The 24,991-nt window shown below is 37.4% G+C and overlaps 1 protein-coding gene across 2 annotated transcripts in view; it reads right to left on the bottom strand.

Moving 5' to 3' along the window:
• Positions 1-1,106: 1,106 nt before the first annotated feature.
• Positions 1,107-24,991, bottom strand: part of LOC5569496 (protein bunched, class 2/F/G isoform) — a 505,547-nt gene continuing 481,662 nt past the window's right edge. Inside the window, exons 6-7 of one of the 2 annotated variants that reach the window (XR_002500480.1) lie at positions 3,099-3,827; positions 1,107-3,045 (exon numbers count right to left, since the gene is read on the bottom strand). Coding sequence is in view for 1 of the 2 variants with exons in the window: in XM_021844777.1 (XP_021700469.1) it covers positions 3,480-3,827 (348 nt within the window). In the remaining variant the exon portion in view is untranslated. Of the gene's footprint in view, positions 3,828-24,991 lie in introns of both variants that reach the window. The other variant, XM_021844777.1, reaches the window with a different exon arrangement.

The following is a 24,991-nucleotide window of genomic DNA, read 5'->3' as shown; positions in this document are numbered from 1 at the left end:
GGAAGTGGAGGATTTCCAGATGAACTTGACGAGTCATTAGCAGTGATGTGCTTCAATTAAAGTTCAGACATGCTATGCTCGAGAGATTTCTCGTTTGTCTATTAATATTGCAAGCTGCAGGTTGCTTAGGGACTGTCCCTTGATGGACGGACCTTTACTTTCAACTGAAGCTTCATCGAATCCATGGAAAGCATCGATAAGTTCGGGATTCGATGTATCGTTGATCTCTCGTGATTAATTATTTTTTATTTATTTGACGTCAGTACGGATATTCCATAATTGAACGTTTTTTGCTAGACAACTGAATTTTGAATTATTGTCCATGAAGTGGTAAGCCAACCTTTGCGCTATCAATTTTCCAAGTTCACAGTAAAAGTCTCCTCCTGCGTCAAGTGGGTTTTCCGAGATTTTTCGATGCAAACCTTGCCTTCAGCTTCATACAAAAGGTCCTTTCAGAAATATTATATGTAGCCACTGCCTTATGGATTGAGTGACCATTCCTGGTAAGATCGACAGCTATTATCATTTGTAATGACGTACATGTATGTACGTGCCATTTTGAATTGCTAGAAGTGCGCAAAAATTAAGACCCTCATGTAAAAAATGGGTCCTAACATTGCGCATCGCTTTTTTTTCAAATAAAAATTCGACATATTGTATGGAAAATTGAGGGAATTACTAGAATATTACCTCTTTTTGCAAATACACCGCAAATATACATCTCACAACACAGTTTTGTTCGAAAAAATGTTGATTTTTGGCAAAGCCACTCCTTAGTGCTTGTGCTAAGACGGTGTAAAAGTTGACGTTTATACGTGTGACGATAGGGTTTTTGGGTTATTTACTAACATTTACGAGGTTTTCTTAGTAAACAAATGTATGTCAAATACTTATTTCACATAAACGAACATGTTACTGAAACTGAATTGTTGAAAAAATCATTGATTAATTATCATTTTTTCATGCTTCTTAAAAATGCGCAAAGTTTGGAGCTGCGCAAAGTTAGGTGCGTACACGGTATGTTCTTCGTCTGACTTTCTTGCTAGCTCTCTCGCTCATTCATTCTCCGCAGGTGCACTATGCTTTGCTTCAGTTTTTGGTTAACCAATATACAAAATAATAAATAGGACTGACTAAATAATTGCGTTTTCAACTAGGAAATTGAACAAAAATCCTACAAAAATAAACAAGATATTCCTTAACAGCCTATCAACAGTTCCTCGGTATCATAAAAGAAACGCACTGTTGTGTCTTACAAACTATTCACAGCAATCATGCTACCAATTTTCATCCTGTTAAACACCTGCATCTCCATCATCATCATCATCATCATCATCATCATCATCATCATCATCAACGGATGAAGTAAATTGGTTCCTTATGTCTGCTCATCAGTTCCATCAGATCAAATTCAAACAACTATTAGCTTTCCCTGATTGTTTCCATCGGTTCCGTTTCTGTTGGTTGTTGCCCATTATCATGTTGTAACCGTTGTGCTTTCGCTTTCGGCCTTGCCGAAAAGATGGGATCTTAGATCCCAACCTGTGCACGGTCACGAAAGAAACAGCCAACGGTTGCACTTTAACACCCCCAAAAGGCTATGGAAGCTAGGAAGATGCTTCCAAACGATTGAAGGATGGGCCAATTGTGTTATTCTATCATCAGTTTGTGACTATGTTCGTTGGCATCTCAAGATTTGTTAATCGCACGCAAGCAATTCTCGAAAGGGATCATTTTCCAGGGTCCTCAGAAGCACTCACACAATCAGTATTTATCGTTCGATCACTTTTACGGAAATATTTACAACTTGCTTTGCTTGCTCAAGCACGCCGATGGAATCATGCAGAAAAAAAATACGCGTTCGCTCGCTTTTGAACCCCGGACTTGAGACCCCGCTCGAGTGAAAATAAGAAGCAAAAATGGGGGTTCGAGAAAACTTCGGCTAATATCTCTCTGATTTGGAAACCAACTTGCGCGTTCTAATAAGTGTTCATTTTCAGTTGCAGCATACCAGTATCACTGTCACACCCATCCACTCCGCTCAGATAATTCGTGTCTCTTCTCTTATGTAAACTATCATTTATGTATATGTACAATAGAATCACATTTTGGGTTGCTTTCTTCTTTGTTTCTTCTTCATCTTCTTTCTAACTAAGCTTGTCGCCTTTCCCCTCAATTAATTCGTGGTTTTGTTGTGTGGTTTTTGTATTATAATACGTGAGTGTAATTGTGCAAGGAAAGGAAATTCAATTGGGGCCGAAAACAAAGCATAAAGGTTGTGATAACTCTTATACAACTATATTCAGTTGTATAAAAGTTACCACAACATTATGTGCTGATTTTCAACTATTTGCGGGGCAATCGATAAGAAAAAATGGTAACAATTAATTTTTAGTGTAATTCAGATTGCCAACTTCTAGAACTCCAAGTTTTGTCGAATAAATGTTTACCCGAAACATGGACTAAAGATAGTGAATATTCCTTTCAGAAATATGACAGCCGAACTATCATAATTGTAGTTCACTGGTTCCATGAATAGCTGCCCATTAAATAAGAAAATTCAAAGCGAACAGCTCCTATTCCATTTCAAAGGTTAGGGAATCTATTGAAGATGTTTCTTCCATCCTGCCAGTCTAAGCGACACATATGTTACACAGCTGCTGAGAAAAATTTCAAGCGACTTGATTCGGTCATATAAAATTTGCTGTGTGTAACATCTGTGTCTGCCAGAACTTGCATTAAATCACAGTTTCCAACATCTTAGTTCCGCTAGGCGAACTCCGACATTTCGAGTAGTTACGGTTTGCCACGGACCGCCATTCACTATGCAATCCTTTCCATTGAGTGATGGGGAGTAGTACACATAGGGGTGGTTATTTTCGAGGAGCTTCCAATGTATTTCATACAATTGCCACGAATTTGTTTTCTACCTTAATTCGAAAAAAAATATATGCCTGCCTTTTTAAGCATTAGTGCGGTTTGTCCCCATTTTGGCGTCGCTTAACACGGTCTCTGTTTCTAAATTTGCTCATCTTTGACTCATTTCTAAAATAAAATTCTAGCTTATTAGGAATTTGAGAATGAACGAAGTTTCTTACCTCTCAATGCTAGCAAATTACGATTAACTTGGTTGTTTGTTCTGTTTCTTCTGCTTGATTAGATACTGTTAATTTCCTTTGTTTTATATTGGTTTGCTAGGTGATTGCGCGGACTGTCGAGATCGTCGCCCTGCGCCTTCAAGGTGCATTTCGTGGTGTGGTCGGGGGTGTGCGACTCGGTGTGCGGCTCTGTCTACTCTCGTCCTTTGCTGCCAGGTCCTCGTGTCTGTGGCCAGCTTCGACTTCCGGAATTCCTACAATCGGCCGCACCCTTGCATTCTCACCCCGTAGCGAGTTATCGTCTTTCCTAGTACTATCATAAAAAGCAGCTAGTAGTAGTAGTAGCGAGTAGTGTTGTGAGGGCGCGTCTAGGCGGAACATCTAGGAAACGGAACCGTTCGAGCTGGGATTGGCCGCCGCACTGGTGGGACCTTTGCTGGCCGGGACTGTCGCTGAGGGTGCACTGGCCGAGGCTGCCGCTGCCGCTGTTGCTGCTGCAGCTGCGGCCGCTGCTGCCACCACTGCCGCCGCCGCTGCCGTTGTCGAGGTGTTGCTTGCTCCGCCTCCACCGGTCGTCAACTGCGAGAGCGTTTCCTGCGAGGCGTTCTGCTTCAGGATGTTGTTCTCGTACTCCAGCTGGTTGATGCGGTCCATGAGTTCGGAGATTTTTTCCTTCAGCACTTCGACCTCCTCGCGGACGGCGAACATCAAATGGGACTTGACAAGATCCTAAAATGAGAAGAGAGAGAAAACGGAGGGAATTAGAAAACTGGTTCAGTGCGCATTGTATGCTCTTCGATTCATGTGAGAAAGCAAAGAGTTCCACCAATCGAGATCAGTATTTTCGAATTCGGTGGTTTCAGGTAAAAGATCTTGGATATCAAATTTCCCTTCCAAATCGTATAGGAAGGATCGTTAGATTCAATATTATGCTCATAAATGTGCCTATTTGTAGTGAATTCCAGTCAACCATTGTTCAATAAAATAACATTCAACTATAAACCCTTTCGATAAATATGCAAGGCTAAAAACTAGCAATCGTCGCCCATTTCTACACCGGCACGTACATTTCCGTCATTCCTCATGCAAACATCTCAAGTTGCCTGACAGGCGACACACCGGCCAGGCAGGCGCCCCCATGATTAATCCCGTGGGTTGCAATAAAATTTGCCACTTCTTTCGCAGCGAAAGATCAACACTTAGCCGTTCGTACGGACGGATCAGGCGTCTCGTTCATCGTGCGACGAGATTCTAAAAATAGTCACCCCATTGATCAATATGCGGGCGCAATCGAGTTGTCCACCACAAACTTACTCGGTCTTTGCTTGTTTTGATCGCACGTCGACTCGACGGTTGAAACAAGAAACAGAAGCGCGGGTGCCATTATAAACACGAAAGGCGTGCGGTCCCGTCATCGAAGAATCGGTTGGATGTCCGATGTTCCCAAACAGCAGTGGATACGTTGTTCTTCTTTGTTTACGCCACGAGGTGCTGCTAAACCAACCTAGATCGATCATAATCGCTGACGAATTCACTTTGAGCGATGATAGTATCTTTCTTGAAAATTAATGGTATAAACAAACAGTAATTTATCACAGATTACGCAAATACTGAAGATGTCATTAAGAACCTGATAAGTCTTAGTCGAGCTAAGCCATTGATGCTCTCGTTCAACGGGCATTCTAAGTCATCGACTGGAGTGTAATTCAGATTATCGCTTGAGATACAGTGATACCTCCATGAGTCGATGTTCCATAACTCGATATCGACTCATGGAACCATACTAAAACCAAAATTTCATGGTTACTACGATGGTCCCCTCATACTGCTTTCCATAGCATTTGTTTCCACTACTCGATATTTCCATGAGTCGATGGTCCCTTCAGATATCGACTCATGGAGGTTTGACTGTAGTATGAAGGTTGTTAAAGGGACGTTACAATCACAAGCGCAGTTTCTCTGTAGAGATTTCCAGATCTACAAGATCAAGTATACATTTCGTTAGTCATCACTCTGATCTGATCCTGCTGACAACATCGATTTCGAACAAGGAGCACTACTCCGAGAAATGGTAATGAATCATAATTTGCCACTTTGACATGGACTTCATTGCTCTTCCAACGGTTAAGAAACGTAAAAATTCAAGCAGTTTGATATCGATAGCACGTCCTGAATGGGAGACAAAGCGTAATACCTACAGCAGAAGCAGCAGCACACTTTGCTGTATGTGAGCACGTTTTTGCCATCATTCATCGAGAAAACGAGTTGTGATCTACAGTAGATCTTCCGCATTATAAGTTTTCATCAGTGAACAATTTTGATCAAAATCGGACTTGAGATAGCGTGAAGAAAAAAAGCTGGAGCTGGAAAAATTCCGTTTAATTCGAAGAACTAAACCCAAGTTACACAGCGTAACAAAAATGATATTTTTTGTGTCTTAAGGATCAAATTATGTGTCTCTAATAGATTTGGTGTTGCCGAATCTGATGCTGCTCTCAGAAATGTTCCAGCACGTCAAAATGTTTAGCTACAGGTCACCAAAGTTGTATAAAAGGTTTCATTGATGTTAACATAAAATTTAAAGCATAATTTATCAAACTTTTTAGTGATCTAATCCACTAAGCATACAAAATAGGACTTAACCTTTCATTTTTGATATAATTTGGTTGAAATTGCACGTTTACATTTAGATTAAATCAAGTTTTTCAACATGCTTGCAGTCTCCATGCAAAATACATCGTTTCTCTTATACGGCAAGATACAATACTTTCCTAAATCATCAAGAAATATCTTTTGAACATTGAGATTATTATAAACTTTGTTGATAAATATTGTTTAACACATGAAGTTTGAATTTTGTGAAAAATTAAGCCATTAAATTGCCGTACAAACTGGCAAACTTGCATGCAAGTTGGCTAAAATAGTCAAAATTTGCTTTTTTAGCAGCCAATATCTCAAAAACTAGACGTGCTATGATATTTTTGAAAACGGCAATGGATTCCAGCAAACCTTAAGGCCCAAGTAAAAATGATGCAAAAGTCAAAACTGAAAAAAGCAGTTTTCTCTTTTTAAATAGACAAATCGAAGAAAATAAAAACACGCAGCTCTTTTATTTGCCAAATAAAAAGGCTGTGTGTTTTTATTTTTATCAATTAGTTGTTTTAAAAGCAAAAAACTGCTTTTTCAGTTCTGACTTTTGTGTCATTTTTTCTTGCACCTTAATTGAGTAAATAGCGGTATTTTGATGCCTGGGCTTCGTAGCCGTGCGGATAGCGGCGTCAGTCGTTTAGGCGTATCATACGGAGTGTGGGTTCGATTCCCGCCCCAGTCGGAGGAAACTTTTCGTCAAACGAAAAATTCTTCACTAGTCCACTGGTCGTTCCGTGTGTCCGTTGTCTAATGTTAGTTATGTTCAGTCTGTGCAGCATATGGCTGAAGACGGTGTAATTTGAGAACTTTCACATTTTAAATATTTTTGATTCTTTCAACATCAAGATATATCTTAAATCTAACTACTACAATGCACAAAAAATTTCAAAATTAGAAACATTAAAGTTATCACGTAAATGGCGAAATAGGGAACCACTATGTCCATAACTGGTATACCTACCCTATAGGGTATAACATGGCCAACAAACTGAAGAAATCCAAAATCGTTATTTCTCGAAAAAATATTTCAACAACTTTATCTCGGAATAATAAACAAACTTACATTATCGATTCATCGTATTCCGCAGACACACATTCTACACTTTCCACTGTGAACCTACTCGGCTTTCACTTTTAGAAGTTTAATTTCCGGATTTTTAAAAAGACCTAAGCCAGACTTTTAACTTCCGAAACCTTCTTACGACGCTCCATTTCATATACGAGACAAAGCGACGTCAGCACGAATAAAAACATCCTGAGTCGATGGTACAAAAACGTCGTACGGTGTAATCATGTCATCATATTTTTTGTGGGAAATAATACATACTCCATATTTTTATAAACGCGAGCTAAGTGCATGCAAAATTTAAACCATGTACATAGCGAAAAAATGTTTAAAAATTTATTCATTTTAAAATAGTTTTAGAAGACAGGTTGCAGTTTTTTTTTTATTTTTTTCTCAAAACCGTTCGAAACTTAGTTATACGTCGATTTGAAAAACTAATCGAGCTTTGGGTACAAGAGTTTGTCTCTCAGAGACAGTAAGTTTTAACTTTCTCAATGTTGTCTAACTTGGAGTATTCTCTAACTTGGTTTATATCCTGAGTATTGTGATGGATCCCTACATACTAATTTCAGAAATATTCTTGATATAATCCTCAACTGAAAGGTGTTTTCACTATCGCCATTCACTGTCGGATACGCCAAAAAAGACAAAGATAAAAATACGTCGAAATATCGACAAAAATCATCAGAAAGCGTCCTTTGCATCTATTTAATCAGTATTTCACTAGAGGTTGTTACAGATATCCATCATTGTACTTCCCAAATTACGTTAAAAAAAGGGATGAAGTTTTTTCATCATGACTCCAACGTCTCCCGAGTAGCACACATATTACAAATAAAGCATATCAACATATGGCAACATCTGGTCATATAAGAGTTAATATATCTCTATTATAACATGCGTTCAATTTGAGCTACGACATGTCTACACTAATATGGTCCACTTTTATCTGGATTACATACCAAATCGAGTGACTAATGATTGTGAATAGACGATTTCTGCTAAAAGATCTTCTAAGAAACCAGAAAATTGCTAAGAAAACATTTCAGGAATGTCATGGTAGATTCTTAAACTCTCGATTACTTTTTCAAATCGACGTAAGTAACTTTCATATGGTTTTGAGAAAAAAAATAACCAGTTTTCTTATTTTTTAAATGAATTCCCTTTCCAACTTTTTTTTTTTGCCGTGTACATCGCTTAAACTTGGCATATTTTCACATCGATTTCAAATAGGAGTAGTCGGGGCGGTTTGGCCAATGAAGTGGAATAAACACCCCTTGAAAACTACCTAAATTCTTGAAATTGAAATCATGCGGATCTAATGTATTCATCTAAAACCTGTTGGAAATCATGAAAATATTCGAAAAATTCATAATATTTTCAGCACTTTTATCGACTTTTCTTTAAGGTGGCCAAACTGCCCCACTTTCCCCTACTAGGTAGTTTCTATTATTTGCCACAAAAAATAAACGACAAAATGATATACCATTTTATTCAATTACTTATGCCATGTTTGTACCAGAGTGATATCGACTCAAGTAGTGTTTTGTTTGGATTCGCGTTTGTCACTTTGGATCTCTATATATCGGAGTGGTGGTATTAGTGGGTAGGTTGAAAATATAACTTACGTCGTTTTGTAAATCCGGAGATTAAACATTCGGAAGGTGACAAATCGAGTTAGTTTGTTTACTTCTCTGGCTTGAGTCAGTTTGAATAAGTTTCGAGAAATGTTTTGTATTGATATCCGTTGGAATACCAAGAATTTGTAGACGATCTAAAGAGGAGTTTCAGGTGTGTTTGCTTAACATGAGGTTTTCGTAAGAAATGATTTGGGGCCAAGAATTCACCAAAGCGTCTATCAGAGTCTCTTCAAGAAGTTCTACACTGCTTCCTTAAGAAAACATGCAGACAGATAACTCCCTTATCTGTAAGCTTCCTAGAATTTCTCTGAGATCGCCTCAAAAACACTTCCTGGATATATTGTACTGAAATACGGCAGTTTGTCAATCTAAATAACCTAAACTTTGACATAAATTTTTGAATATATTTGTTTTCAATCTTGAGGTTACGAGCAACAATGAACAACTTTAGTAAAGTAAAATTTTCTACGAAAAAATCATAAATATTTATCTAAAAATATAATGAATCTACACTAAAACTGATTTCAGAAAATTTGTTTATCTCGTTAAAATATACAACTTTGCTAAAGATACCATGAAGCTATTTCTTCATTTTTTTTGGTTATATTAATTATAAGAATTCTTCAAAAAATAACTTTGGTCAAACCGTTATAGCTTTTGAACTCGTGGTTGAAAAAACCACTGAAAAATATATGTTGAAAGTTATTTCTGAAAAACTGTGCAAATTTCATTTAAATCTGTGTATAAATAACTTAGATCTAAACCTCTAATTTCAGCATTTTGTATCGAAAATCAAAAAAGTTTGTTCTGTCCAATACTGTATTCCTAATTTAAGCATTGTGTAACTAGTCAAATTCTGTACAAATCTTTTTCATTTACAATGTGACAAAATCGACAGTTTCTATGAAATATGTTCTGGGGAAATTGTTTTGAATTTCTATACTAAATCTTGCGAAATCCTGCAAACTTTTTGTAGCTTTTGGGTAGATGAATTATCGAATAATAAAGGGAGCGACGCCTATCCACCTATTCAGTTCCATCATTTGCTTCTATTGACTCCCTTTAGCTTTGAGTCGCATGACCGCTAAAGCCATAAAACAATTAAAATAAAAACAATCACGGTCGATACCTTCTCCTATGTATGAAAAATTTGGCTAATAAGAAATGCAGTTCTAACTGGATCATGTGGTGACTGGCGGGAAGAGCACACATGATAAAGACAAACCATCTTTGACTGCGTGTTAATTCCCAATATCAGTCATCGATCGATAGAACCGTTCGGTTGATTGCCGTCAGTATAAGAGCACATTGAAGCCTCCTGTATTTTGCCTGGGTTGGTAGCAAAGCTCAAAGCTTTGAGCCAACCCTTTTCCAGTAGAGAAGCTAGGCAAAATACAGGACGCTTCGATGCTTACTGACTTTAAAATGGCTTGCTCAACTTTCACCACCTAATTAAATTTCAATCTTGTCGCTCCCTTGCGACGCCTATCCACCTATTCATTTCCATCATTTGCTTCTATTGACTCCCTTTAGCTTTGAGTCGCATGGTAACTAATATTGTATTGAAATATTCTAATTCCAAAAGGTTCTGCTTCTTTTTCTTTCTGGCATAAAAAGTTCAATACTGAGCGACTGAAATGGCTTGATGGAAACTAGTGTACACATTTACGAGTTAACTCTTTGAATAGTTGTTGAAGTTCCTGAATTTTTTGAAGTAAGTACTGAATAGTTACTTGATAGTAGATGATAGAATAAGTTTTTAAATTCTTGCAGAAGCTATCCTTTTCTGAAAAAAAACAAACAAAAACTTTAAAGTAGTTTTATAAGTATTTGATTTCTTCCAACGATTCAATAACATCACAAAAGGAGAGTGGGTGTTTCTAGTTGTATTACAGTTTGAAGTTTTCAAAAATGTTTTAAAAGAGAGCTTAGAGATTGAACGCTAACTGGCATTCGAAGTACGATTAAAGCTAGTGAAGCAAAACATCGCATCTGTAACGATCCATGATCGGCAATGCTTCGTAAGTTGTAACAAGCTTGATAAATAGCAGTTGTGAAATAGTACCCCCAGGTTAAGAGTTTGTTTAAATGGGTTCTATCATGTACTGTTATTCCCTCGATATAATCAGAGCTGTAGCAGTAGTCGATAAACAGACTCTTATGATGTGTTGCGGATCATGCTTGGTACAGATAGCGTTAGTGAAACTTTATTTTTTTCAGAATTCAACCCCTGCTACTGAAACTATTTTCTATTGTGGTTCAAGTAGTTGATATCAATCTCTTATCTTTTACATTGGATTGTAAATTAACCAAAATATCAATTGATGTTGGTGAAGAACAGATAAAAAGTGATGTTACGATTCGCACCTGATTCCATCCTGAACTGTCAACGAAACGGGTAATTGAAAATTATTATAACCAAGTTCATAATATAGAGAAATGAGTCTACAATACGAAAATTCATATTCGTTTGACAGGTAAATTTCAGCAATAGGAAACGCCTCTGGCCTTAATTTCAATAAAACCTTTTATTTCCGCTAGGTGCATAAATCAAATGGATTCAAAGTCCACAAATGACTGCAAGTGCAACGCAAACAACTATTTAGGCGTTGACTGTTCTCACACGGCTGACGTCGATAATTACACTCGACCTACTAGTCCGAGCTGTATGACGTGTGCAAGTGCAAATGCAGGTGAACTTGTTCACACGCAGAGGAGGTTGACTCAGATCGGAACGTGGGTATGGCGATTAGAGAGTGACCACGCAATTAAAACGCACTTTGACGTCGTCGTTGTCGCCGTCAAGGCAGATCAAAGGACATTCTTAGTTGACCGATCAATCGTAATTTGTTGGGTGATTGGCAATTTGTTGATCGCAGCTCAGTGTCCCACAATTCGTTTGAATGGCCGAACTGTGAACACGCGTGTCGCTTGTTGTGGTATTTTTAAAAACAGAAATCTGCGGCGCGATCAATCGAGGTGCTACCACAGTAGGGCTATATCGGTATGCTAGAAAAGTAACGAACTAATCTGCAATTCTTCTTGGTATTACGACCCCACTTGGACAGAGACTGCATCTCAGCAGTGTTCTAAAGAAAAATTACGAAACATCGTGAACCTCCGGAAATTCAACGACGTATTTCAGCAAGGCTTTGCTTCGTGATCGCGTACGTTACCACAAGTCTATAAGGTAGGTCCCATTAATGTTCGACAAGAACTGATTCTAGCACAAGGTAGATGAAGAATCAATATCTCGACAGTAATAAAGCAGTGACATTAATAATTAGGCCGTTTGTTTTGTCATACCATCAACACCTCAAGAATTCGTCACCACAACTAACCAGTGCATCAACTTCTGCCGTGGATCAAAGTACTAGAGTAGAGTTTTGTTTTCATAGGTTTGATGTCATGTTTCGCACTGGCCATATAGGTGGACGTCACCCAGTGAGATCATTTGTAAATTTTTATCGTCAAGTGACTGCTCGAATCTGCTTTCTACGGTGAGTCGATCCACCTATGCGTAATGGAGCTTGAAAATCAATAACAAGTAGAGTACGGTGGGGCAAAAATCGACCTTAGTGGTATAATCAAAGTTTCCAAAAAAAAAAAAATAAAAAAATAGCAGTTGAAACAAAACAAATACCATACAGTGAACCTTCAACATATTGGCTATAATTTTGCTGAATAAACATGGGTCAAAATTTACCCATTTTTAGTTATAACAATTTCAAAATTGGTTGTCTTATGCCCACCTGTGTTGTCTGCCCCACCGGTGGGGCAAAAGTTCGAATCTTGTGTGGGGCAAAAGTTCGCTGGCTAAAACACAAAATATCGATACTTTTATGACAGATATATTTTATACCAGCCGTAAACTTAAGTTTGCCGAAAAATACACACTAAACTTTCATAAAAAAATTGCCCAAAACAGGGTTAATTGTAATATACTCAAAAATAGCAGTTTTTCACAAAACTAAGTGGAAATGTTAAATGTTGGTGACATTTTCCGCACGATTAGGCAAATGTAGCTAAATTTGAAGATAATATGTGGATTTTAGGCAATTTGCATTTTTTTCCGTGAGTTTATACATGGGTCGAACTTTTGCGAATTTTGGCCGAAAATTACAATATTCACGTCGAAAAACAACAAATAGCTATAACTTTTCCAAATCACAATCAATTTTTATGATATTTGGAGTGAAAGTCTCTTACTCGAATAGAATTCAAACCACCATGATATTTATAAGTTTTGTTTTGAATTGAGCTAGAAATCTTAAAAAGAAACTCTTGCCCCACTCGAACTTTTGCCCCACTTCACTGTATATTGAGATAGCATGTCGCTTTGGAACAGGCAAGTCCAACCTTTTTGAATCACGGGCCAAATCTCAGATACAGTATTGCGTGAAGAGCTTTTTTTGTGTACAAAATCTTTGGTAGAATCAAATGGAAGTGATAAAACTTCAATACACACAGAAATTGAATATTTTCGAAAACTAATACCGCACGAATGCCCAACAATACTCATAGAAGAATAAAACACTATTAGAAAATTAGTAGGCTTCAAAACAAAACAAGACACGAAATATGACGATTTTACTCAAGAGGAAAATAATCATCATCGTTTTACAATTTTTCAAAACTAGTTTTAAGCAACGTTCAAGAAAATCTATCATTTCATTACACTTGCTATCTGGATTGCGATGATAGATTTTTATAAGGATTTCTTCAAATTTGAACGAAAAAACTAGTTTTTCATTTTTAATGATTGTTGATGATTCAATGGTGGATTCTTGAGTCTTAAATATATCTGGCAAAAGCTCTAAGTGCCTTTTGAGAAAGCTAATTAGTTCTACAAAAGTGAATATTGATTTCTTCTGGGACGCCCTAATGTCCCATGAAATGGTAGTTCACGTCAACCAAACGCAAATTTAACGTTGATTGAATCGTCTCAGAAGATTCCAACCCCCAGAAAAGAATCGAAAAATGTCGAATGACTTCACGTGACGCCCGGAGGAAACCAAAACCGGTCCCCACCACCATGCTTGATAACGTATGACCGCTGCCGATGACGTGAGGGGTGACCTGCCGCTACCAGACGATGATGTTTATTATAAATCGTGCGCGCAGAAAATAACTGTTATCAGTAAAAGTAACACCATTGGCTCGCAAGATTGCATGAGAACGTGAGCATTAAGTGGGCATTTTTCGGACGCCTGTTTTCGGACGTGCGATTTCAGCTGTGACTCAGACCGACCGTCGGGGTCCAGTTTGAAACCGATCCAAACCGGGGAGTAATAGGGGGAACTAGGTGTAAAATGCACCACAGAAATGTCTTCAAGATAGAAGATATTTTAGTTGAATATGATCATTTCATACAGCAAAACCATTTCCTAATTTTCACATAGAAAATCAAACTCAAACGAGACATAGAACTGCATAATATCTGCTGCATACATTAGAAATAAAAAAAAACTGCATACATACATAAGAACTAAAAAAAAAAAAGAAACTGCCCCAATAATCCGCTGTTCTGAAAATCGTTGACCCTGGTATAAATTCTTTTGAATGTAATTTCTTGGCCATGATTACCTCAATTCAATGATTGTTCTTAGAAATTTGCGAGTTTATTTATGCTACTTCCCTGTAAGCCAAACGAGAATCAAATTTTCAACAAAATTCACAGTAAAAATTGAATTTTCTCTTAAGAGGCGCATATTACCCCACCTTCCCGTAACATAGCATTGGTAAATGGCAGTATGAGAACTTTAAGAAATTGCGCGTCATCGTATCGTCCGACACGCGGTGTGTTACCAGCAGCGTGATTCAGCGAGGTTTTGAAGTTCGGAAGCAATTTTCGATTCCCCCGGTTTTATTTTTCAGCTTATATCAATACCATGAGTAACCTTGGAAGTGAAGTTTGCTTAATGATGAGGGTTCTACTTTTTTGGCCCATGTGTGCTCAAGCGATGCGTAATAGTGTCGCGAAATGGAGAACGGCGATGTTTGTTCCGATAAATCTACATTTTCATTCCATACTGCTCGCCGATTTGGTTGCAGAATGTTTGGACTGGAAAAATGGAGAGAGGGAATAATATATATAGATAATGCGTCATAATTATTGCAACGCAAAAAGTGTGAAATATCATCGTTTGGGAGAAGTGAAATGTGAGTTGAAGGTGTTTAATTCGAAATGCAATTCTTGAAACTGGCAACTGCCCATGCAAGCATAACTGTCCCATATGGATTTCGAAATACAGTAATGTCCCGATTTTGTCAGCCCCATGCTGCATTTAGAGTTGAAAAATCGGCAAATAACTAAAGTCGGGAAAAACATTTTCGACAGGTTTCAAGTTTTATTTTAAATTAAGGACTTAGATTTATGATTTTATTTAAATAAACATTGTTATTTGTTTCTTCCATTTTCTGTACTGTAATCCAAGGTAACATTGATGAGTTTCTTGGTTAATTATTGGAAAATTAAAAATTTCGGTGTTTAGGTTGTATAGACGTGGCCAAGGTCATAATTGACTTTAGGCACCGAATATGGCCAGTACAGACGTGTTTACTCTTATCAAAATAATATAAATTATAGGCTGACAAAATCGGGGGTAGATAAAATCGGGGGTAGACAAAATCGGGGGCTGACAAAATCGGGTCATTACTGTAACACCTATTTGCATCGCAACATTCAAGTTTAATATATACTTTTCTACGCATATAAAAATAAACACATTTCATTTGAAAAATGTTGTGGAAATATTAGGTTGGTGCAGTCCCATATTGAAAAATAAAGGCATAACAGTCTCTATTTGAACTTTCGACCCAAATAGCAACAGCAAAACGTGAACCGTGTTCAAGTTTATATTTTTGCTGGTCAATAGAAGCAAGTTGTCTATTCGATGGTGCTAAATGAAAATGGCATGCAGAAATGCACTAGCGAATTTCAGACTACTAGAAGATGAGATACATTCCCCCAAATATAAGACATTTTGTTTTAGGAGACAACATTTGAGTAGGGTGCCGGTACCAATGGTTGTAATGTACCAGTAGATTGGACTATGGAATAAAACGTACATTTTGCTATAAAAACGACATGTGCTATTTTTGGTGGATAGATCGCCTCTAGTTTAGTCGATTTGCCAAATTTCAGCTTTTTATTTCATCAAAAAGTCATATAAATAATTAAGTTTACGCAAAAAATTTGCTCCCTTGCACCAATAGTTGCCGTCGTGTTCCAGTAGTGGATCAACGGATGGAAGCAGATTTTAAAATGGATGTATAAAAATGAAGAAAAGTCCCAGAGATGTTCTTAATGCTTCATTCGAAAGATATTAGTTGCTGTTCGAAGGGAAAAATGTTAAACCTGTGTAAAAATTTGCCTTTTTGTTTAAAATTCCTTGTATAATTCCCAAACGTCTACTACTGGAGCACTAGCGCAACTACTGGAACACGTGTACTAATAGTGGCTCAAGCGATTATATGTTAAAAAATTAGTTTTATCACTCTTTGTATATTTTTCCCATATAGTAGAGGTTGAAATCTTTCTGTTGACGCCAAAAGATTTCTGCTAAGGCTTTTCGTTATTTTGTTATGATTTTTTATAGCTTAGGTAGTCCACTAATGGCACCGGCACCCTACTACCTTTAGTTACCAACTTTTGTTTATAGTAAAATCACACTTTCAGAAAAAAAATTTTTTTCTTATGCAAACTAGATTTTACAAAACCAGGCATTGCAGAATTCGTTCTTATTTGATTTTTAAACACGATAAAAACAAACGATCTGTATCGGTCCGTGATCGGCAATGTTTCGCAAGTTGTAACAAGCTGATAAATAAGAGCAGCGAACGAGAGCCCCAAAGAGAGAGCGATGATAAAACTATATTTCTCTCGCATATTTACCATAAGTTTCCATGGAGAAAGTCCTCTAAGCATATTTTGCAAAATCGCTGGAAGAATTTCTGGGAGTATTGGTAGAGGAATCTCTAGAAAATATTCTAGAGGGATCCCAGTATGAGTTCCTGAAAGTATTTCAGATGAAATCTCTGGAAAAATCACTAGAAGATTTCTTAATTTCCATGAGACATGAGAGAGTAAATTCTTAAAGAACCTGCCGAAAAGCTGCATTAACAGGGGGGAAAGACAATGGCCCCCGGGCCCCCACATTTGTAAATTCGGCCCTGGTCCTGAGTTTGGATTTCGATCAGAATAAGCCTATCGAATCATATTCAGAGAGTGTAACAGTTCATGAATTGGAACAGTTCATGGCGTTTCGCATTCGAAGAACCCTTTGAATGTTAATATTCATTCTCTCGCATGGTACGTGACAAGAGCGCGTTCAAGAGCATTAACTCTAATAGACGACAACGATATTTAGCCATCAATAAGCAACTTAATTCTTATCTATTGGTTCATATTAACACCATTTTGGTCGCAAATAATGTACAAAAAGCGAAACATATTTTCTGTTTTTTTGACCAGAATGAGAGAGTGTCAGCGAATGTAACACGTGGTGACACACAGCGATCGACACCAAACAGAGGATAATGTATGCTTTTTTATCGTATCTTATTACCTTCCAGGAACGTTAAAAGTCATGCGTGTTGTGTGAATGCGGGCGCATTCAAGAGATACAATTATGGCTAGCGATGATCGTTAAATGTTTCAAAGCTTGCCTCGATCAAATCAGAGTTGTAGCGGAATATGATAATCAGACTGATCATGATGTGTTGCGGATCATGATTGTTACAGTGTACGGTAAGTGGTACCCGAGGAGGAACAAATAACTCCTCAATAACTTATGCATACCATTTTTTAGTATCATACCAAAATTAGGTATTGTTCAGTTGTCAATACCTCAATTTGGTATTATAATGGTATTGAAAAAAATCTTTAAAACAATTAAAAATACTTCATTGAGGTATTAAACAGCTCTTGAGGTCTGCTGGATGTATTGAACTACAATTGAAAAATTTCATTTTTATATGAAAATCCATCAAGTATTATTGAGGTATTACAATACCTGATCTAGTTATCAGTTTGGTGTTCGTAGAATATGCTTGAGATATTATTTGAGGTATTTTACTAATTCATACCTCATTCAGGTATGTAGTATTGGAAATTATCTGGTATGGAATACCTCAATTTGGTATTCAGTAGTTATTTTCTTCTGCTCGGGTAGATATTCTCAATTTCCTCAGAATTAAACCCCTGTACAAAACTGAATAGTAAAAGCTTAGTTGTATATGTTCTTCATGGAAATCAAGACCCACAAATGTTAAAATACCTAATTGATTATTTCATGATGTGTCAATGGTTATTTTTAGTCATTTTCCAAATGTAATCGCAATAATGGAATTAAATATGTTAAAACGCCATTTTTTTTCTAAAGATCGCCAAAATGTTTTCTTTTTTGAAATTATATGCCCAAAGACTTTATTCGAACAGTAAAGTAAATGCTTGTTTTTAAAAATGCAAAAACTGTATAGAAATTGTCAATTTAATATAATTTAATTTTCCCATTTCGCAAAAATGCACGGTGCTTCACATACCGTTACTTAAAAGACCAACGCTGGTTGGTTTATGTAGCTGTCCTTTACATCTGAGCATATAAAAATATAACAAAAAATAGATAAAAAAAACGTCGATTTTTACTACATTAGCGTTGTGTTTTAATATCAGAAAATGATCAATTATAAAAAAATATATGAGTATGAGATTGATCTGAGCCTAATTTGCCGCCCGTAGTTGTAATACTGAAGTATGGCCAGTTCACCTGCACGTACACAAGGAAACAACCAGATGACTGCTTCGGACTAAAAGACACCCTCAGTGTATGAGTGCTGGTGATCTTCTATTCTTAGGCAAAATAGCGCCTGCCATGTGAGAATGCAGACCAATGAAGAGACGTGGGAATAATTGATGTTGCATTTAAACTGGCCTACAGAAGGCCGGATGTACCCCTGCATCTACGCCAGTTCATGCGGGAAGGTATAGGGGTAAGGTAATTTTATGGCATAAAGCATTGCTTTTGGTTAGCAGACTGACTATGTATCAGGGGTAGGGAAGGGCGTGCCATAATAGTGGAAGAATGGAACCGTATGGAAACGGTTTCTAGCTCGTATCTGGTTCTAGCGGTGGCTATGAAAGAATAGTTTAAAGTATGATAAATAAGGAGTGAAAGATAGGAGCAAGCGAAAAATACAAAAACTACAAAGTACGAGAAAAGGGACGAACCTGGGATTGATTCCACAACCTTCTGGTTATGAATCATAATCCGGAATCATAATCAATATTAAAAAAATACTAAAATGTGGAAAAGCATATTCTATTGTACTATTTCAATCATTAGAATTTTCAACGTTTGATTTCCCAAATTCATCAAAAGGAACAAATCTATATTTTCTGCTTGTCATATTCTTGTTGAAGCAATGTATACTTATGCTATCAAACATTAAATGATAAATTGTCACTTTTTCGCCTCGTTCTCATCACTCTCTAGGAAGCGAACTTCCTTCAATGGCTGGCAGCAAAGCGACCGCAGTTGCACAATATGCGTCAGTCTATTAATAGCCGCAATTCAAACTCGGTAGGGCCAATTCATTCAGGAATTTATTTCTCCCAAACAACCGCCATCCAATTGATCGCGCTGCTGTCATCCATCGGCTTCCAACAAACGGCCCATACCAATTGGCTATCAATTGGTCGGTGTTTGGTCTCGTATGTACGTAGAATCTCACTTGTTTGACTTGTTTGCCTAGAAGATGAACAAACCAAGAGAACGTTTCCCAGATGGTTCGATTTGCTTCTGGTTGGGTGGCCCTGAGGGACAACGCAACTTGCTCAGGCTAAAAATAATCCACACAAGCCAGCACAGGCAGGGACTATCTCGCACCGAAGCGGCCCTATTCGAAGGTTACAACTCCGATTTAGTACTACGTTTTTGATGGAATTACATAACGTTAGGGATCTGTTAAAACTTTAAGTTGTTTGATTCGTACCGTAAAATTGAGTAACATTAATAGTGTTTTGGAAGAAAATTTTGAAGATTTGCAGTTTTTATTTTTAAAACAAGTACTTTGTTATAGATTGCAGTTGAAAGATGGCATAACGATTCTTATTGAATGCATCAACAGTTTAAAATCGAAAGGCTATTTTCGCCCAAAGCTGTACTCTGACGCATTATCGAGAATACCCTGTTTTACTGTACTCAAACTCCAATGAAATTTTGGATCAAATTTGATGTACGTCGTAAGCAAAACCCCGTTTCTTAACGAAACACATGTTTCTTCGGCATTAACCATGCTGTTTCGTTATGAGCCGATGGTGACGCATGGTGTCTCGTCGATCAGCTGCTCCGCACCTGTTTGAAAAATTGCAATAAATTACAGGCTCGATTTCCTACGGAGCTACTAACTTTTGGCTTCAACCACGTCCGACTTTGGCAACCTATCTTTCAAGATCAATGTATGAAATGCAAACATGCGGAACTCCCACCGACATCCCTACGGGATAACTTTCTTCATTCCCCTGCCGAGAGACAAGGTCAACTTAGAAACGTCTAGAAAGAATGCGAACCAAAGTTGGAGATGCTGATGAAACTTCTCAGCGCGATTGGCACCGACGACCAGGCGATGCAGTTTTCTCGCTTCGTTTATCAAGTTCAGATGCAGATGCACTTGCAGCGAGGCGTGCACTGACTCGCGAATGGTTGCAATTGCCTTCAAGATAGTGACCGAAATAAAACGACTCTTTGTTTGTGACGAGCGATTGTATGAGAATTGGTAATGCGAATGTGATAGTCAATTTTCAACCAATCGTCAAAAAGTGATGATCTCAAATTTTAAACACATTACAATGTTGGTTGAGGTCAGTTCTACAACAGACGTGTTTTTTTTCGCTTTGATGTGCTTTTGACGACATTTACCTAGCCACTCGTATGAACTGCTTGCCATTTGATAAGAGTTTAGATAAGCGATAATAATTATGGTGGTCAGGTCATTGGATTAAAAATAGCCGGTGTTTGTTCGAGTACAATAAGAGAATGAACCCGATAAGGTGTGTTTTGTAACCCTGAATCACACTCAATAAGGGGTTGATATAAGCTATTTTTTACTCGAACATAATTTGAAACCTCGAATAAAATGTTCCCGCAATTCTATTCGCATCAAGGGTGATTGTAAAAATGCAATTCAATAATTTTGGGACAACAAATTTCAACGAAACATTACTTAACAGATCCCAAAAATATTTATGGCATAACCGTTCACTTTGAGGAAGTAAAATACAAAATACCATGCATCTCCATTTAACACTGCGACCATGCGTCTCCTCCGACTCTTTATCACTTTTTATCTCTCAGACCCCCCCATAACTGACCAAGGACAACCTCCTCGCCGCTCATGACCCATCACGTAGCTTCTGAGGTCATACTTACTCTTACATTTTGCACCATCACGTAGCAGGTGTTCGTGCTGTCCTGGCCCTTCTGTTTGATCTCGTACAGCCAGTTCTCCGGCTGAACGGCCCCCCGATGGTGATGGGCCTGGTGCTGGTGGTGACTTTGCTGCAGTGCCACGGTTTCCATTTCGGTATAGATATTGAGTGTCACTGGTGTTCAAATGAATATATCTTCTTATTGGACTTTGTCCAGTCACAAATAACTGAGAGTCTTTATGCGCGCAACACTCGTAAAATGAGGCAAAACTCACTTCGCTTATCAGCACTTATCGGCAGTTTTTGACTTGTCGAATATTTTTTATCACTTGTCCGGACGAAACCGGTTCAATGAAGAGATTTGACCTTCGATTCCCTCGGTCTGCTTCCAATAAGCGAATTCCGACTGATTGATCGACAGCAATCGATAGAACTCGTATCGCCAAACAAAAAATATTCCAATAGCAGATAAGCGAATATACTTGTTTGCTAATTCGTGGGTGTTATTGTTGTCCCTCTTTCACTGGCTCCTATCTTATCACTCTTGGCAATTAACTCGACAAACACAGATCTTGTCTCGTGTCGCTGTCAATTCACTGTTCTTATTCGATTTTCTTCTCTCGATTGCGACAAACTCTTCGGAACGGAATTTCAAGGACTCTGTTACACTTTCCACTGGTATTCGTTTTTTTTTTCGACAAAGGAAAGTTCAAGGCTCACACTGGTTCAGAAGCGACTGCTTGGGATGCTGCAAGTTCGTGAAAATGTCCGCACCCAAAAAATCGAATTCGAGAATCTTCTGCTTCTGCTTCTTGTGTTTCTTGTGAGGAAAAAATAAAACTTTTTTCCCAACAACTATGCTCAACTATTTACTCAGGTAGATCTAGATTACACCCCACACGTCTAGAGGGGTTTTGTACTTTCAGTTAATCTTGAACTTGGTAGTATCACAATAACGGTATTTGAAACAAAAATCTAATTAGTCTTCCTGCTTCAGGATTCACAGATAACGGATCAATGCTTTTCTGGTCGTTGTTTGCTATGAACTGCTAGACTTCCGAGCGGCGACTGAGTGTCTGCTCCCGGTGGAGCAAAGTTTTATTAAAAGTTGCGAGAGCCGTCGCCGCCCCCTAAGGCTAACTAACTAAAGTCTCCCTGTTTTTCTCTCCGGGATTGTGTGCTCTCGCAATGTGTCGCCCCATCGGCAGTCAATCGTCACAGTTCGCGAGTTGTTATACAACAACGCAGAGTCACATGGGCGTAGTCAGCGGATGAGGCGGGACGCATATTTTTATGAGTGAACGTTTTGCATAAATGGTATCAATTCTTGTATAAAACACCTATATAAAAACGTCTATTATACCGCAACTCTTTATGCAAAACGTCCTTAAGAGAAACGTCTTTATGCGAAAAAGTGACGGCCCTTGGTAATAAATAAAATAATTAAAAACTGGAGAAGACTAATTTTGATTTTTATTTTATTCAAATATTTTCTCTGGATATCACCTTAATAAAAATTAATGCGTTCTTAGAATTCAACCCATCGGTCGTCGCGCGGTTTGCCACCGTCAGAACCACCACGCTGATGCTGTGTACGACAAGTGAGGTTTTTTCACCACTGTTGTACAAAATACAACAGCGCGACGACTGAAGTGTTAACAATTCATGGAGTCCACAACAATTTTTGACTTCTTCATCACAAATCTAACAAAGAATCCTCCAAAATACGGTTGAATCTTTCTAAGTCTAAACCAATGTTCTTGCAGCAAAATAAACGTTCTAGAAAAAAAACTTAAGGTAAATACAGTCGACTCTCCATAACTGGATATTCAAAAGACCAACGACTTATAGAATCATCAAAATACCTATATTCAAAGGAATAAATTCTGCATTTCCAATAATTTTATGATCGCTTCTGTAAGAAAGCAATATTATTTTGTTGATAGTATAGTAAAACTTTCATTTAAAAAACTTTTTCAAAGTGCTCGAAAAATCGTGTTGTTTTTACTGGCAATCAATATTTTTGTTCTCATGTTTTTCAACTTTCACTACAAATTGCACGTATTTATTCTTTTCCAAATAAGAAATAGTGCAAGTTCCCAAAAAAAAGGTTTTTTTTTAATAGATATCGTGTTATGGAGGGCAATTTACCTCACACGTTACATCGTCTAGCGGAGATATCGAGTTATGAAACGCACGGTGGACGGAAATGTGAAGAGATCGAAAAAAACATCGAGTTATAGAACGTCGAGTTAAAAAAAGCGCCGAAAATTCTTTCTGGGATTTTGCAGATCATTTTCCTTCCTACTGAAGTTATTGCAGAGATTACTCCAGGAGTTTACTAGCGATTCCTTGAAAAAAAATTTCAAAGGAATCCATTCCTGAACGATTTTTCTAAAATTACATTCTTGCGGTGATCTACGCATTGGTTCTAATACACCACTTTATCACTGATGCTGTCGGTAAGCTCAGTTCCTATTGTGCATTAACAGAGCTTCTGTCAAAAGCCTTTATCGCCTTAACGTATTGCAAAAGCTAGGGCGAAAAAATAATCTTTCAGGCTCTGTTTAACGAACAATCTTTGCGTTTGTAAAGATTTCTCAGGAAATTGAACTCCTCAGAAATCTTTAGAGGAATGCAATCAATAATTTTATCGTAAGATTCTAAAAGTATTGCTCGTTTACTTTTTCAAATCGACGTAAGTAACTTTTACACGGATCGGAGAAAATATGAGAAAAATTAAAACCTTATCTATTTTAAAATAAATTTTCATTTAGGCATTTTTTCTTCACGTACTTGCTGAAAACTTTATATGTTTGCACGTGCCCAAAAATTAAAATTTTCACTTTCCATTTTGTTTCATTACTTATGACATTTTTGTACCAGTGTAAGGTTGAATCAAGTATTGTTTTGTTGTTAGTCGTGTTTAAGTCACTATGTTACTACATATAAGAGAGCTGTGGGAGTTGGTGGATTGCGATAGTTAAAAATCTTACTAACGTCGATTTGTAATTCCGAAAACTAAACGTTTTTAAAGTGAAATCGAGTTAGTATAGTGTACAATTTCATTCCGCTCAGGATTATACGTTCCAGGGGAAATTTCTTCAAAGATTTTTACAAGACATTGATTACTAAATATTCCTTGATGTTTCTTCAGGAATCCCTCCAATTTTTCAAAACTTTACGGATTTGTCCTAAATTACCACTAGAAATCATTCGAAAAATTATTCCACGAGTTTTTATAAGAACTTTATAAGAAGTTACCTGTAAAAATCGTAAAGGAATTTCCAAATTTTTTTTCTCTTTCTTTCATTGCAGGGGTTTTAAATGATTTTTTTTCCAGAAAGTATTATAAAAAGTTCAAGAATTCAAGAGCATTTGAACAGATAAGTATGAAATCCTCCGAGAATTTCTCAATTGTAGTGACGAGCCCGTCGAGGACAAAAAAGGCACCTTAAGGTGAAACATCTCGGAATCCAATGATGGCCGGCACAATGGCCGACTTCTCCCCCTACTCGCGTTTTAAAAGGCACAAAACTGGAGAAATAGTTGGCAAATGTTTCTGATCTTCTTATTTTATGCTTTCTGCTAGTGCACAAAACCAAAATAAAAAGTGAACTGTTGTGGGATGCTTTCTTTACTTTCTTTACTTGTGCCTTTGAAGTTTTAGTGCGCTCTTAGAAGCTGATTCCAAACTGTTTCACCTTAATGTAGTAAAAATAAACGTATTTTTTTACATAAACCATTCTATCTTGATTGCCCAATGGAATTATTCAAGAAACTGAAGTATACAATTTTTCAGACACGTGCTCAAAACTTACTGCTGGGATTGCTCCGCGAATTAAACCAGCGAATTCACCAGAATTTCCTCTAGGAAGTCCTTGAATCCTTTTTTATGTAATTAATTTAAAAATTTAAATTGTTTTAAAGAGACTTCTATGATAAATTATTGTTCCAGGTATTCCTCGAATAATTTATCTAGTCTCCTTCAGATATTCTTTTTGAATTGTATCAGAAGAAACTAAATGAATTACTTATAGGATTTATTATATAAATAACCCCGATATTTTCCAGGTTTCTTTAGAATTTTCGTCTGAATGGCAACATC

The sequence above is a fragment of the Aedes aegypti genome, chromosome 2 (assembly GCF_002204515.2).
Source record: "Aedes aegypti strain LVP_AGWG chromosome 2, AaegL5.0 Primary Assembly, whole genome shotgun sequence".
In the NCBI taxonomy this organism is placed as follows: Eukaryota; Metazoa; Arthropoda; class Insecta; order Diptera; family Culicidae; genus Aedes; species Aedes aegypti.
Note: the sequence above shows the minus strand (reverse complement) of the source record. Positions and strands in the feature narration are given on the sequence as shown.